The sequence below is a fragment of the Schistocerca gregaria genome, chromosome 3 (assembly GCF_023897955.1).
Source record: "Schistocerca gregaria isolate iqSchGreg1 chromosome 3, iqSchGreg1.2, whole genome shotgun sequence".
NCBI classification, from domain to species: Eukaryota; Metazoa; Arthropoda; class Insecta; order Orthoptera; family Acrididae; genus Schistocerca; species Schistocerca gregaria.
Window position 1 is genome coordinate 882,274,068 of NC_064922.1, and position 17,427 is coordinate 882,291,494.

The 17,427-nt window shown below is 40.8% G+C and overlaps 1 protein-coding gene across 1 annotated transcript in view; it reads left to right on the top strand.

Moving 5' to 3' along the window:
* Window positions 1-15,961, top strand: part of LOC126355038 (collagen alpha-2(IX) chain-like) — a 122,906-nt gene extending 106,945 nt beyond the window's left edge. The window contains exons 3-4 of the mRNA XM_050005190.1: window positions 7,586-7,782; window positions 14,601-15,961. Of these exons, the coding sequence (XP_049861147.1) occupies window positions 7,586-7,782; window positions 14,601-14,777 (374 nt within the window). The 3' untranslated portion in view covers window positions 14,778-15,961. The remainder of the gene's footprint in view (window positions 1-7,585; window positions 7,783-14,600) is intronic.
* The last annotated feature ends 1,466 nt before the right edge of the window (window positions 15,962-17,427 follow it).

Below are 17,427 nucleotides of genomic sequence, written 5' to 3' on the forward strand. Positions count from 1 at the left end.
TCTTAGTGACTAAGGTGTCGTGATCTCTCACTTTACGACGAATGTTTTTTTACTATTCTATATTCACCCGACTGAACATTAGAATGTAGTTTAATTTCTTTGTCTATTACAGGTATGTTATTACATTTGTAGACATATTTGACTTTCTTGGTTTTCTCTAATTTAAGGAATTCCAAAGCGATTTTAAGATCTACAATAAGATTACAGATAACTGGATCTTTATCGAGTTGAGAAGGCAAATTATATTTAAGGCCTTTACATAACAAGTCATTTTCAGCCTGCGTAAAAGTAATGTTAGTTTCGTTCAATATTCTTTCGTAAAACTGATGTTTGACGCTATTGTCTGGTATATTAACATTTTTACTTGTGGCCCTATTACTGAATTTCAACAACTTTCTTTCATGTCTAGCCCTAATTTCCTCTATGCGATTAAAAAGCCATTCATTAATACTATTCCACAGGCGGTTAATTTGGAAATTAAAAATATCTTTAAAGGCTTTTGTTAAAAATAGGTGTATATAGTAAGCTTCACTGTTAAGATCATCTTTTTTCTTGTACAAATTTACTGTGCTGTCAGAAATGACTAAATGTACCAGTTTCTTATTAACAGAAGGCACTTTATTACACTGTTTCAAATTTAAGTACGCCTTCACATAATCAGGGGTAATGTCTGTATCTAGGCACTGTTGATTAAAATCAGTAGCCGTACCTGCTTTCACAATTTTTAATTTGATGTCCATGTACCTGGATGAAGCTTTGGATACCTCGGCAGGCAGGAACTTCAATATTTTAAACATGGCTGCACAACAGCAACGGTTTCACGTAATAAAATTATAAACAGCCGACCAGTTGCAGAGGATAAAGAAATTCTTTACCTAGGTTTCGACAAATATGTTTCATACTTTCCTAATGTAAGCTATGATTTTCATTGCCCGTAGGTTACATTCTGAAGAAGACAAATTTATATTTGTCGAAACCAGGGTAAAGAATTTCTTTATCCATTGCAACTGGTCGGCTGTTTATAATTTTATTACGTGAAACCGTTGCTGTTGTGCAGCTATGTTTAAAATATTGAATAAAAAATCCTTTTTGAAAATAAAGGAATAACTTTTTTGGCAACTAGAAGTTCTTGTCTTGAAAGGAGGATATAAGATGAACATCAACAAAAGCAAAACGAGGATAATGGAATGTAGTCCAATTAAATCGGGTGATGCTGAGGGAATTAGATTAGGAAATGAGACACTTAAAGTAGTAAAGGAGTTTTGCTATTTAGGAAGTAAAGTAACTGATGATGGTCGAAGTAGAGAGGATATAAAATGTAGACTGGCAATGGCAAGGAAAGCGTTTCTGAAGAAGAGAAATTTGTTAACATCGAATATAGATTTAAGTGTCAGGAAGTCATTTCTGAAAATAAGTGAAACATGGACGATAACTAGTTTGGACAAGAAGAGAATAGAAGCTTTCGAAATGTGGTGCTACAGAAGAATACTGAAGATAAGGTGGATAGATCACGTAACTAATGAGGAGGTATTGAATAGGATTGGGGAGAAGAGAAGTTTGTGGCACAACTTGACTAGAAGAAGGGATCGGTTGGTAGGACATGTTTTGAGGCATCAAGGGATCACAAATTTAGCATTGGAGGGCAGCGTGGAGGGTAAAAATCGTAGAGGGAGACCGAGAGATGAGTACACTAAGCAGATTCAGAAGGATGTAGGTTGCAGTAGGTACTGGGAGATGAAGAAGCTTGCACAGGATAGAGTAGCATGGAGAGCTGCATCAAACCAGTCTCAGGACTGAAGACCACAACAACAACAACAACAGAAGTTCTTAGAAAACAAGTCTAACAAATGTTTGTGTGAGAGTATCCTCTGAAAAGTTCTGTTGCAAACGAGAGCGACTATCTTCTTAGCCATGCGCACGAGGCAGAAAATTAAAGTCCCACCTAGCGAGCAATACAAGGAGTTCCGCCCTCAGAGCCCACAGCCGGAGTAGCGGGTAGCCGGCGGTATGGATGCCAGGGGCGAGGCGACATCGAGTGTGGGCGGCTGCGTGGTGCTGGACAACTTCTGCTCCTGCCGACGGAGACGGAAGTGCTTGCTGCTCGCCGGGCGAGAGCAGTTGTACCCACATGGCGGATGACTGCTAGGCAACTATTGGTCTAGCGCTGTGGGCTCGGATTGGCTGAGGAAAAATGACGTAGCGGATGCACCAAATGTGGCGGCACCATCCCGTGCGCGCCCTCGCAACTAGCCAGCTTCCTGCCAGTTGACTTCGTCCAGTGCTCCTGCGGAACTGAAACGATGACCGGTATAGCGATGCGACGTTGCAGGTGGGTGGCGATATACGAGTAGGAGATCCCGAACACGCCAGCAGTCATCAAACAAACTGTTCGTTCGATTGACATCAGCCTTAAAATGTCGGCTGCTGGTACCAGATGCCTTGTAAATCGAGTTTATATGCGAAGCGGGTTGAAAAGATGTTAGTTAAATTTAAAATATGTAATCAAATGAGGGTCAGGGCCCAAGACTTTCAGTTTGACAATCCTCGGGCTTTCCCGATGCCCAACCACTCAGATTTCCTTTGTGGTGAAGCACGCTACAGCATGGTGAAGAGAAAAGGAGTCAGAACAGATAATTTTCTTTCCAGTCTTCTACTGTATCAGTTACGCAAACGATTGCCATTATTACGTATGTATACAAATTTTAATAAGGAAAATAGGGGCACAGTTACTTTTAAGTTAGATCTAGGAACTTTTTGCTTTGGTTGTTGGAGACACTTTTTTTATGGGCACAGACTCTGTTAGTAAATAAATTCATTTATTTATTTAACATATACACATGTGTAACTGTCAGTTTCACAGTCAGCCTAGTAACAGTCTGACCTATGCAACTGACTGTACTGCGATATATCTATAGGGTGAAGAAAATAGGCGGTCGCTGTGGCCGAGCGCTTCTAGGCGCTTCGGTCCGGAACCGCGGTGCTGCTACGGTCACAGGTTCGAGTCCTGCCTCACGCATGGATGTGTGTGATGACCTTAGGGTAGTTAGGTTTAGATAGTTCTAAGTTCTAGGGGACTGATGACCTCAGATGTTAAGTCCCATAGTGCTCAGAGCCTTTTTAACCATTTGAAGAAAATACGCCGCACTTCATCTACATCTACATCATACTGCGCAAGCCACGTAATGGTGTGTGGCGGATGGTTAACTTTGTACCACTAACTGTGCCCTCCAACCCTGTTCCACTGGCGAATAGCGCGTGGGAGGAATGATTGTCGGTAAGCCTCTGTATTGGCTCTAATTACTCCAATTTTCTCTTCTCGGTCATTACTCAAGACCTGTGTGTGGGGAGGGGGGAGTAATATGTTGTCCCACTCTTCCCGGAAAGTGCTCTCTAGAAATTTCTAAGTAAATATCTTCGTAATGCACCACGCCTCTCTTGTAACGACTGCGATTTCCGTAACGCTCTCGCGCCGATTAAACGATTCTCTGACGTAACGTGCCACACTTTGTTGGATCTTCTCTATCAGACCTACGTGGTAGGGCTCCAACAGTTATGAACACTTGGCGGTCGGTATCCCGATCCAAGACAAAAGTGTGTCTAGCAAAACATAATCCCGCCAATAGGATTAACAGAAACGTGATTTAAGAAACGAGTCTCTGGCAACGCTATAAATGCGTGCATCGTGACCGAGATCTCTGCATTGTGCCGGAGCTGTTCCATTAGCTCAGTGAGACGAGGTAATGCCGTGGGAAACGCATATGCAGACTCGCCTATGTTCGAACGGCGTTCGCACCAAAAATGTTTTTCAGTTAAAGCATAAAATTGTATCCAGTTTACACCTGGCAATGCGGTATCTTCTGTATTTATTTCTGTTTCTGCTACTTTATTGAAACGTTAAGATCTAACATGAGCTTCTTACAGGTGTAAGTGTCCGCCTTGTTTCGTCCGTGACACAAATAAATGCAGTATAAAATAATAGAGAGTACAGTAACATCGTCTGCATCCAGTGAAGTACAAAAAACACAACTGGTAGGCTAAACTAGATTGTACATTACGCTATGAGCAATATTTCCGTTCTGTACGTATGACGTCCAGACTTCACAGTTCTGGTACGTGGACGTAAGAGCAACGTTCACTTTAGAAAAGATATTCAAAGCCATCATCATTTCGTCACTCGCTGGATCACACTTTGCTGAAGTCTGCGCAAGACAGATTCATCCATCATTGGCGAAGTGTCATGCATACAAGGTATTAGGTCGTATACATCCATGGGCGGGGCGCTAAGAACTTGTTCCTTTCCCCACAAATAAAATTCTAATGAATTAATATCCTCGAAATGTGGAGGTCAGCACACTGAACCTCCGTGACCAATCTATTTCCCTGGAAACGCCTCATTTAAATAGTTATGTACAATTATCCCATAGTGTGGCGGTGCACAATAATACTGTAGCCATAGCTGTCGCCAAACAACTAGTGGATCGTTTCCTATAGGGTCAAACAAAGTATTGCAAAGAAACATACGATACGTGGGCGCATTCAACTTGTCCGGCAATAATCAAGGGCCCAAAATACTCCTATCACGATTCCAGCTCACAGGTTTATGCCTAAGCATGCCCGAAAGCTTCGTTCACGGATAATACGTGTGCTGTGTTTCGACCAATAATAGCTATCGTGCAGGTTGAAAATACCTTCAAGAGTGAAGCTAGATTCGTTAATCCACATCATGTTATTTATAAAATGTTATTTATCTTCCACTTTCTGTAAAAGCCATCCACAAAAGTGTACTCGTCGAAAGGCCACTTGTGTTGAGTTAACGTGTGATGGTAAGCATGTAGGTCTCCATCGTGCAACACTTCAACAACCAGTCTTTGTGATATCTGGAACTGTCTTACAATATCACGGGTACCTGGCCGTGGTGGCTGGTGAACTATTTCAAGAATCATGTGCTCACTTTGTGGAGTACGCCTAGTTCTTGGACGGCCTCTGTACATTACTTGCAGACGAAGATTGTCGGTTTCCCGAGGGTGTTGCACCAGGCGACGAGAAACATTCCTATCGGGATGGCACCTTTGAAGGTGCCGAGCAGCAGGAGCAACAGTTTGGTTATCGGATGCACCCATCACCGAAACCACGTATTCATAGTTTGTGTACTCCACCCTACATGAATATGATCAATTGCAGTTGTGTACTGCGCGGTTAGTAGACACATGCATGCAGTTTAATGGATCCTACAGTTACGTAATAGGCTCCTGTCATGTGACAAAATGATGTCCTGCTTACAAACGACGATAGCGAATGGACGTCAACAAAATAAGAAAAGGGAACTTTCACGATCCAATATTTTTTCTGTACACTCGTTTACTTTGGTTAATTGTATGTTGCGAACAAGTGATATTAAGTATTATTATACTGGAAATGACTTCTTATTAAATGAACAGTTTTGTTACTGTAACTCAATAGAATGCACAACATATCCATCTCTGCTACAACTATCGTAAAAATGTTATGGAACTATTTCTGTTATCAAAAATAATGAAGCTACCGTACGCAATGCTTAAAGAACCTCAAACCTATCAGTGGAGTTTTCGTCAAAATGAATTATTAATCAGTGCCACGGCTAACACTAGAGCATGAGACTGTCATTATTAACTAGAAAATGATTTTTCTACAACTTTTACCAGTCCAGAATTTTTGCATAGCAAGATTTCCTTTTGAAACATGAAAGTATTTTAACTTTGACACTGTTAAAGTTTACAACATTAGCAGCCCGCGTCCGCCTGTGAAACACAGCGTAAAATCTGCTGCTTTGTACTCCGATCTCAAACTGCTGTAAGAAACAATTTTAAATTAACTTTTTAGCTGACCGCTTATTGCGGTATGATTGCCCTTATTATCAGATTTGAAATACGAGGCAAGCTTTCTAATAATACCATACGAATTCTCATTAAATAACTATATTTCAAACTAGAATAATAACAAGTTCACTCACCTTTCTTTATAATCAGCGACTAATGGCGTCTTGCTTACAATCTTGACAAAAGAAAGCTACCTATGCTTTAAACATAGCGTCGCAGGTTTCTCCTCTCTACGTGACTCCAAGAAGGCGACCACGACATTATTATTCTTACACTACTATTTATACAATGGCTGGCTGTCATGAAATCTCTGAGTTTTTCTTTACTAATTCTTTTCTATGATGGTTTCAGAACTCACCGACACAGATATTATTTCACAAATCCAGTAGTAATTAATCCTTTACAAATACAAAATATAACATAACTTGCCTCTATTCTATTATTATTCAGAGTCCACAGACGTAATCAGTGCCTATATATAAAAATAAAATTGTAATTGCATAGTTATAAGGCTTGTTTTACAAGGAAACCTTATAGAACCTCATGAGGATTCGAATTATAGCTCCATGGTGGATGTTAGTCTCTTGTCCCAGTAGTCTACTTCACGAGCTACAACTGCTGGTATGGTAGTATGGAGAGATCTCATGGTTCTCTAAACATTACGATGCGCTGCACGATGTGACAGTGTTGCCAGCCCATCGTTTTCACGAAGCACCTGATCTGATTTTGCTAGATAAACTTTTGTCTTGAAACCGGATGTGTAATCGCATGCCGACAACCAGTCGCTGCCTTTTTTTAGCCCTGTATGCTCTATTGGCTATTAAAACCGCAATAGCATGAAGGTGGCACGCAGCCAAAGTCAAATTGACGAGAAATGTACTACATGCTAGGTCAGGCAAACTATTAGCTTTTCAGTGAGACTCCACAAAATGGGTAAGAGTATATTCTGTATGTAACGAAAAATTATGTAGCTAGTTCTCATTCAGAGATCGCATTGGATGTTGTTTGTTTATGAGAAGTTGGTGTTGTACCCCTTGTAAGAAGGGAAATGTCTACCAGCATCTGACTCAATCATTCCATGATACTGCTGCTCACGGGGTCGAGATACCCCGATTAGCAAGCATATATTAGAGCAGTGGGTTCAGGAGGGGTATATTCAACGTCATGCACTGTCTCAACGACCCCACGCGACTAGCGCCTGAGAGGAGAGACAGTGTTCTCTTAGTCGTGAAGGATCATATTGTCATGTATCGTACCTTTAGTCAAGAAATAGGCTAGTTTACAGCAAGAATAATATCTACACGCACCGTTTGACGACGTCTACAGCACCACTGTCAGCGGAGCTATCATTCTAACGGCTTTCCTTGAAGCGGTAGCAGAGAGAGTCACGCCCAAAAGTGATGCACTCAGTGAAAGCACCAAACACAGGAGTCGTACCATGTCGTCTTCACAGGCGAGTTCTGGCGTGTCCATGTGCTGTTGAACATGCATTGTCTGCATGAGGAAGTGATGTTTTACCCAAAAGTTTTAGCCAAATCGCAAAATATTCCCAATGATAATAATCTCTAATTTATTCCTTCTGGCATATCACTTGTCAAGGTGAATATATATGTTACAGATAACGTGTTTTTGTACTTAGCCATTCATATTTTCCAACTTCTGTGCTGTACCTGATGGTTGTTTCTTCTCTATGACAGTTTCACTTGTTTCTATTGTTATTACTAAAATAGACTGCGCTCCCGGCCCACCCGGTAAACCTGGTCCACCTGGAGCTCCTGGGTATTTCGGGCTGCCGGGGAGGAAGGGAGATCCTGGGCTGCCTGGAATACCTGGAGCCCCTGGAGTTCCTGGGCCAGTCGGACCTCCCGGACCACGTGGCAGTCCTGGACGTGCACTGGACGCTGCTTCAGCGATGGAGTCTACAGCGGTTGGTTTCCTTATTGTTCATACTTGTCCTAGCTAGTCGCTCATCGAAGGAGACTTGGACAATTTACAGAACAGTGACAAAATATTTCAAAATTAAAAACCTCTACAAAGAATTAGAGAAACAAGAAGGTAAAAGGTTAGCACAGTATGTAAATATGAGTAATAAAGTAGAGTGGAAGAACTGCATTACAGAATAAAATAAGTTTGCCACAGGAAAGCCTTTTATATCGACTTGAAAATCTATAGGCCAAATTATTCATTTACAAACTTACAGAAAATTTAAACTGAAGAGCAGAGCATACTTTATTTCCGGTCTTTCAAGGAATGATGTCCATTTTCAAACAATTTTTTGACGAATGTTTTGCTGGGTGAGTAGTGAACTAGTGATGAATGTTCTGGCAAACTGCTGCGCGTCAACTGCATCCTCTTAGATTTTCAGAACTGAACAGCAACATCAGTTGTTTCATAAATTAGCAAGTGCACTGCATTAGCAAGAAGATGTACCGAAATTAATCATGAGTTAGTTGTTCTCCTCGGTCCTTCCATTTGTCATCATCATTTGTATATAAATCCTTATTATATCTTGCTGATTTCATGGTTAAGCATTGGCCCGTACCTGTTGTATGTCCTCAGATCTAGGCATGCCTCAGAGTCATCCATCCTACCTTCTGGAATAAATGGTTTGCCCACATGATGGAGCTTGCTGGTGTAACGGTGCCTTTTCGGATGCGCTAATGTGACTGTGCTTACTAACTCTCACACAGTTTAACTTATTCCTCAAGCATATAAGACATTTTGCGTACCAGAAACGTCAAAACGCCGATGTGTTTTATTCAGGTGTGTGTGTGTGTGTGTGTGTGTGTGTGTGTGTGTGTGTGTGTGTGTGGTTTAGTAAATTAGGTGTACGTTACACAGATAATTTACACGATTTGTATCGGGTTGGTGTTGAAGGAGTCCATACATATATTTTTTTGTGAATATTCTATCCAGTAACAAGTTACTAAATAGTGCACTAGCGTCAGTTAAATGAAATGTGCGTTTTAATCTTTGATACTATTTGTTTTGGTACTGATACATTTAAAAGTAGTTACTTTTCCTTTCTTAAGCTAGACATTCCATCAGGTTTTGATTACGTATTCGTCTACGAAGTAGAAGAAATTGTCCAGAAGTAATGACTTTAGAATAAAATCAAAATTTCTTTGCCATTGAACAGACATTTTATGATGCTAGGCATATGAGCGAAAATTTTTGAGGCTGAATGTAGTACTCCTTTCTGAGCTACTGACAGCTTTTGGGATGAGTAATAAAGCAATTTTTTTCATGTAGTGAACATTACTATTCTTTTAAAATTGCAAGGGACTATTTACGACGAATTTACTTAGCGCACATACTTCTTGTGGAGGAGCACTTAAAATGAATAACTCTTGGGAAGACGTGTCTACAAGCTAGCTTTTGTTGAACACTACATTTAATACTCATCGTCTGCTTATGTGGAATCAATAGTTATTTCTAAGTGATGTGTCATTCAATAACTAACCTAAGAGACATCAATGAGAAGAAATGTGTAAATATTTAAGACGTTGATTTGCTTGTTTCCAAAACAAGTTGTTATAGGATGCGCAAATTTTGCTGAATTTCGTCTTTTGAGCAAATGAGTAACATGTTTTTTTTTCACCAAGATTTACACTAAACGAACTGTAATATTTTCCCATAGTTACAACTCCTGCGTATGTGCTACAATAGTTGTTGTTGATTGTGTTCTATTTGCTGTACAGCTGAGTACTTTCTTTTCAAAACTAAGATTGTGTCAATTTTCAGAGAAACACTTAATGATTCTTTCAAAAATATTATGAAAAACGTCCCCCCCCCTTTAATTTCCCCATAACATGTTTAATTATAATGCTATTGTTGCCTGCAAAAGTACAACTCTGCAATCACAAAATTGCTCACAAAAGGGTTTGCACCATTCTCATGCACTGCATAGTTTATGATTTTTGATAGCAAGCCTCTATCTAAACGTTCTTTGGTTCACGGGAAATAGCTATGTACAGATTCTTGTGTAAAGACGGTAAAATTTAACCTGCATTTTCAGTGCAGATGACTATAGCCCTACGTGTTTCCAGTTATGAGTGGGACAACGTGGCTTGTGTGTACTGTTGAGTCTACGAAGATGCCTCGAAGGATCATTTCAACCTTAGACTTTGAGCACAAGGTGAATCTTCAGCACTGGAAGTCGATTGGAAACACTCAGCCTCTCTCGTGAGACACAAAACACCAAAGATCTGCCTCGTAGTGATCGTCTGCGGCCAAAATCGCTGCTCGTGACTGGTGCCTACAAACTATGGCTCTTAGCTACTCGAACAGAATGCCATAGGCTGTGTGCTACCTTTTTCGGAGGCAACTTCAAAGATTGTGCCGATCCATACAACCTATGACCGTCTCGACAAGATCAAGGTACTCTCCAGGCAGCCAGTGCGAGAAACAATAAAAAATTCTCAGCATCATGGTGCGTGAAGAAGACTAGAAAGTGAACGTCTGGAAACGAACCAAGATTCCATTCTCCAATGAGTGAAGGAAGTAACTGACGCCTAACGAGCGTCATAAAAGGGTTTTTAGCTGACGAGATAACAATAAGCATCTAAGGCAAGCAGTCCATCATGTACGGATGTGAGACGTGCTTTCTGCTACAAAGACTGATTTGGAGCTTGTGCAGTACCGGAACAGAACCCTACACAACTACAGACAAATGTTCTGTTATGGGTTTGTCTTTCAGACAATAATGTACGAGCCCACTTTACCAATCTCTTGAACGCCTTCCTACAGGAGGCATTAATCAACCGAACGAAATGATCTGCTGTATTTGTCTGAGACAGCTGAAACTTCCTCTGACAGCAGATAACTTCAGGATGCCCGCCATCGATGAGATGGTCGCGTTTAAGCAGCAACATCTCTATCACATAATGATCGAATCAGAAGAAATGAATTAAAATTTGTGCTGCGGCCAGGACTCGAACCCGGGTCTTCTATTACACCACTACTGCACGATGGTCAACATTCCTACACGAACTACCCAAGATGAGTGCTCTTCCAACACAAACTTCAATTCATTGTTGTTGTTGTGGATTTCAGTCATGAGACTGGTTTGATGCAACTCTCTATGCTACTCTATACTGTGCAACCTTCTTCATGTCCCGGTACCTACTGCAACCTACATCCTTCTGAATCTGCTTGGTGTATTCATCTCTTGGTCTCCCTCTACCAATTTTACCCTCCACGCTGCCCTCCAATACTAAATTGGTAGTCCCTTGATGCCTCAGAACATGTCCTACCAACCGATCCCTTCTTCTAGTCAAATTTTGCACAAACTTCTATTCTCCCCAATCCTATTCAATACTTCCTCATTAGTTACGTGATCTACCCATCTAACCTTCAACATTCTACTGTAGCACCACATTTCGAAAGCTTATATTCTCTTCTTGTCTAAACTGTTTATTGTCCATGTTTCACTTCGATACATGGCTACACTCCATACGAATACTTTCAGAAACGACTTCCTAACATTTAAATCAATACTCGATGTCAACAAATTTCTCTTCTTCAGAAACGCTTTCCTTCCCATTGCCAGTCTACATTTTATATCCTCTCTACTTCGACCATCATCAGTTATTTTGCTCCCCAAATAGCAAAATGCCTTTACTACTTAAAGTCTCTCATTTCCTAATCTAATTCCCTCAACATCACCCAACTTCATTCGACTGCATTCCATTATCCTCGTTTTGCTTTCGTTGATGTTCATCTTATATCATCCCTTCAAGACACTATCCATTCCGTTCAACTGCTCTTCCAAGTCCTTTGCTGTCTATGACAGAATTACAATGTCATTGGCGAACCTCAAGGTTTTATTTCTTCTCCATGGATTTTAACACCTAGTATTTTGCAGCTGTAACTGATTAAACTGATTGTTCGGTAATTTTCACATGTGTCAACACCTGATTTCTTTGGGATTGGAATTATTACATTCTTCTTAAAGCGTGAGGGTATTTCGCCTGGCTCATACATCTTGCTCACCAGATGGTAAGAGTTTTGTCAGGACTGGCTCTCCCAAGGCCGTCAGTAGTTCTAATGGAATGTTGTCTGCTCCCGGGGCCTTGTTCCGATTCAGGTCTTTCAGTGCTCTGTCAAACCCTTCACGCAGTATCATATCTCCCATTTCATCTTCATCTACACCCTCTTCCAATTCCATAATATTGTCTTCAGGTACATCGCCCTTGTATAGACCCTCTATATATTCCTTCCATCTTTCTGCTTTTCCTTCTTTGCTTAGAACTGGGTTTCCATCTGAGCTCTTGATATTCATACAAGTGGTTCTCTTTTCTCCAAAAGTATCTTTAATTTTCCTGTAGGCAGTATCTATCTTACCCCTAGTGAGATAAGCCTCTACATCCTTACATTTATCCTCTAGCCATCCCTGCTTAGCCATTTTGCACTTCCTGTCGATCTCATTTTTGAGACGTTTGTATTCCTTTTTGCGTTTTTATATTTTCTACTTTCATCAATTAAATTCAATATTTCTTCTGTTACCCAAGTATTTCTACTAGCCTTCGTCTTTTTACCTACTTGATCCTCTGCTGCCTTCACTACTTCATCCCTCAAAGCTACCCATTCTTCTTCTACTGCATTTCTTTCCCCCATTCCTGCCATTTGTTCCCTTACGCTCTCCCTGAAACTCTGTACAACCTCTGGTTTAGTCAGTTTATCCAAGTCCCATCTCCTTAAATTCCCACCTTTTTGCAGTTTCTTCAGTTTTAATCTACAGTTCATATCCAATAGATTGTGGTCAGAGTCCACATCTGCCCCTGGAAATGTCTTAAGTTTAAACCCTGGTTCCTAAATCTCTGTCTTACCATTATATAATCTATCTGATACCTTTTAGTATCTCCAGGGTTCTTCCATGTATACAACCTTCTTTCATGATTCTTAAACCAAGTGTTGGCTATGATTAAGTTGGGCTCTGTGCAAAATTCTACCAGGCGGCTTCCTCTTTCATTTCTCTCCCCCAATCCATATTCACCTACTACGTTTCCTTCTCTCCCTTTTACTACACTCGAATTCCAATCACCCATGACTATTAAATTTTCGTCTCCCTTCACTATCTGAATAATTTCTTTTATTTCATCATACATTTCTTCAATTTCTTCGTCATCTACAGAGCTATTTGGTATATAAACTTGTACTACTGTAGTAGGCGTGGGCTTCGTGTCTCTCTTGGCCACAATAATGCGTTCACTATGCTGTTTGTAGTAGCTTACCCGCACTCCTATTTTTTTATTCATTATTAAAACTACTCCTGCATTACCCCTATTTGACTTTGTATTTATAACCCTGTAGTCACCTGACCAGAAGTCTTGTTCCTCCTGCCACCGAAACTCACTAATTCCCACTATATCTAACTTTAAGCTATCCATTTCCCTTTTTAAATTTTCTAACCCACCTGCCCGATTAAGGGATCTGACATTCCACACTCCGATCCGTAGAACGCCAGTTTTCTTTCTCCTGGTAACGACGTCCTCTTGAGTAGTCCTCTTGAGATCCGAATGGGGGACTATTTTACCTCCGGAGTATATTACCCAAGAGGACGCCATCATCATTAACCATACAGTAAAGCTGCATGCCCTCAGGAAAAATTACGGCTGCAGTTTCCCCTTGCCTTCAACTGTTCGCAGTACCAGCACAGCAAGGCCGTTTTGCTTAGTGTTACAAGGCCAGATCAGTCAGTCATCCAGACTGTTGCCCCTGCAACTACTGAAAAGGCTGCTGCCCCTCTTCAGGAAACAAATGTTTGTCAGGCCTCTCAACAGATGCCCCTCCGTTGTGGTTGCACCTACGGTACGGCTATCTGTATCGCCGAGGCACGCAAGCCTTCCCGCCAACGGTAAGGTCCATGGTTCATTCATATCTTCAGCTTATTTTCCCTTACATTATCACTGCTGCCCTGGTGGGGATGCAGCACAAATTTTAATTCGTATCTTCTGCTTCAATCACTATCGTAGATAAAGAAGAGTCTTAAATGTCCCAGGGAAACATTGAATTACTTCTCTGTCACATGGTGAACGATCCATCAAGGTGGGCCCTAGCATATAATAATTCTTGGAGTGGAGCTACGCGATATCAAACGTCACCCATCAAAAGATTTTGAGTGGACAGATGTGCTGAGCTGTTCACTTCTGAATACACACCTTTATTTTAGCTATTAGTTTGTTTTGATGTACCAATAAAGTTACATTTTTCCTGTTATATAAGGTCTATTGTTTGTTCCACCCCACTCTTTGAATCCTAGCCCATACGCATTTGGAGATATGCAGAAGGTGGTGCAAAATTTTTGTTGGGCAGTTTATATAAGACCCTGTAGGATTCCCTTGCTGATATTTTCCCAGTCACCAAGTTTTTCTCTTCTTCACCCATTATCCCTTGTGTTTGTGTGTGTGTGTGGGGGGGGGGGGGAGGGGGTGATGGAGGAGCGTTGTTTGTACCTGAAGTTGTCTCAACCGTTAACCTATCTTGACTGTGGTGTTTCGGCCGGCCGGTGTGGCCGTCGGTTCTAGGCGCTTCAGTCGGGAACCGCGTGACCGCTACGGTCGCAGGTTCGAATCCTGCCTCGGGCATGGACGTGTGTGATGTCCTTAGGTTAGGTAAGTTTAATTTGTTATAAGTTCTGGGCGACTGATGACCTCAGAAGTTAAGTCGCATAGTGCTCAGAGCCATTTGAACCATTTTTTGTGGTGTTTCGTCATTGTAAAGCCTGTTTATGTTTGTTGGCAGTGCAACCAGAGTGAAGACTTGCAGAATCTGGAACAGATTCTTTACGAGCTGCGAGTGCAACAAGAGAAGTCACTCCACCAGCTTCGTCTAACATATGAGAAGGTACTGCACCAGGTGAGGGGCGCCTTCATAGGCTGCAAGTGTAGTTCCCAACGACATGTGTTCCCACCACAGTGAACCTGTTTGGGTTGCTGCCTGCACATCCTGGATGCAGCAATTCGATGTACACTGTCCTGTAGCCCCTCTTTATATCTCCATTATATATATGGTATTTGACTATTATAGGTACAATAAAAAAGGGACGAGTAGACAACAGTGAAACAAGAAAATAATCATAATAAATAAAGATCGAGATCCCATTGGGTTCCTCAATACGATGTATGCACAGGCTGTCATGCTAATGTTACAACACTGTTAATATTCAAGGCTACGTTTATTACGAAACACCGCAAGCGCGGCGTAAATTGCAAAGTTATTATCTGCCCTCGTTTGATTTTATCATCAATCCAGATACCGAAGTACTGGTAAATAGCGTTTCAACTACAAGAATGTCGGTAGTGGTTTGCCTACATATTTGACCTTCATGGTCCCCTGACTTGAATCCGTTGAATATTTTTCTGGGGGAATATTTAAAAGTTTTGGTTTATTGCAGCCTTGTAGACGGTGGTGATGTATTGCCGGAGCGTCTCGTGGTTGGTTGTCAGTGCATTCGGAAAACGACTGGGATCTTTGGATGTGTACAGACTATGATGAGGAGACGTGTTGAGGCCTGCCTTCAAACGGACGGTGGCCACGAGGAGCATTTGTTGTAATGTGAAAGTTATTAAACGCAAATCTGTAGTTTGGCTCTTGTTCAAGTACTCAGTTGTAATACGTCATATGGGGAAATGGTTGATTTCCAGACCTATGTTTACTGGGATTATTTTCATGTTTTATTACCCTTTACTTTCGCCTTTCGTTTGTATCTATAACACTAGCTGATTATCCAATGTTTCTCGCTTACTTATTGACCCCCAGTCTTGTATTAAATGGGAAGAGGAGAGAAATCAGTCCATAATGTAAAAGCAAATTTGTTATATAAATAAAACTCCTTTTCTTGCGGTAGAATTGGTGTTTAATTTCCCAGATGTGTTCCGACGTTTAAATTGAAGATTTTCAGTGGATGCTCTGGAATAATGTAATTATTGTTTTAATAAAATTTCACATCCTATTTGTCGTAAAACTAAATGATACTTAAGTTAATTTTTGCCTGTTCTGACAATAACTCTGCTTCCTGTGGGTTTTATTTGTAATTTGATATCTAATAGTGGTACAAATCATTTTCTCACAAGCTAATAAACAATTTTATTTCTGTTTGATAACACACGTGTTATTATCATTAAATGAAGAGTTTTGTACAGTATAGACTAGCATGGGATGCTGTATCAAACCGGTCTTCATGCAGAAGACCAAAACCAACAACAAACAGTATGTCTTGTTATGTGGCTTACCAGTCATCTGTAACGGATTCTGACGGATTTCAATCAGCTGCCTCCCCCCTCCTCCCCCACCTCTCTTCCCCTTGGTCTAACATTGTACTGTATTTGATGTCACATTCAAAGGTTCATAGTCTGTTACTTCAAACTGACGCTCATAATTTTTTACTGTATAAGGTTTCTCTGAAAATATCTTTTGCTTCGTGCTAACAATCTAAAGAGATCTTTTTTCTTTTGCTCTGTTACTCCTTGTACCTAATCAATCCTACTGTATGCAAATCGGATATTTGACAGTTTCACCTCTGATTATTCAATTTCGTCTAACAAATCAGCCTTTGATTCCTTTCTTTGGTCTTATTCATTGTCTCTACTATTCACTGAATTGCTACCTTCTCAGTGTAGTGCTTTCAACTGCCCTATCTCTTTGCGTTTTGAAACTTAATAACAAACTCCCTAGCCCGTAAATCGACCATTGTCGCTCCCTCCTCCTTACACTTGGATATGATGCCGTAAGACATTACCGAGTGGAAGCAGGAAAGCAAAGTATACTCCTCCTTAACCGAGTGGACACGTCGGCATGGTAGCTCAGCGTGTTCGGTCAGAGGGTTAGCTGCCCTTTGTAATAACAAAAACTGAGTTAATCGATCAACAACGAACTTAAAAGGATGTCTTACGACGTCTGCCATGACCAGATACAACGGACAAAGATGAACAAAATGAGATAAAAAAAAGTGGCCAGCTCATCTGACTACCATACAGCGGTCCCAGGTTCGATTCCTTGCCGGGTCGAATATTTTCTCCGCTCAGGGACTGGGTGTTGTGTTGTCTTCACCATCCTGTCGTCATCCTTGACGCGCAACTCTCAACTAAAAAAATTTGCAACTCGGCTGCTGAACTTCCCCATTTGGCGACTGCCGGCCTTCAATCCCATACGATCATTTCATTTAAAAGGGAGTCAACTTTTTGACATTCTCATCTCTATTGCATAATGCAACAGTTGTAGACCTTAGACATTTAAGAAGATTTTCAACATGTGAATTCGAGATCAGTTCTTGTCAATATAAAACACAATAATTTAATATATTCTACTTAATTTATTGATTTACCATCCAGCATTATTGATAAAGCTGTGGTCAGGCCTTGCATAATATTAAACTGCATGTGTTGTGTTTTATCTAAAATCGGTGACACTCCGTTTGCAGAGAACCAGTGAATTATTTTCAAGAAAATATTTACTTTTTCAAGTGTTAACGTTACCCCGTTAGGTCTGATTATCATACTTGCACCATCAGCAAAGAGATTTATTTCGATTTTTTGTACGTATGATGAAGGCCATTTATAGCTAACAAGAG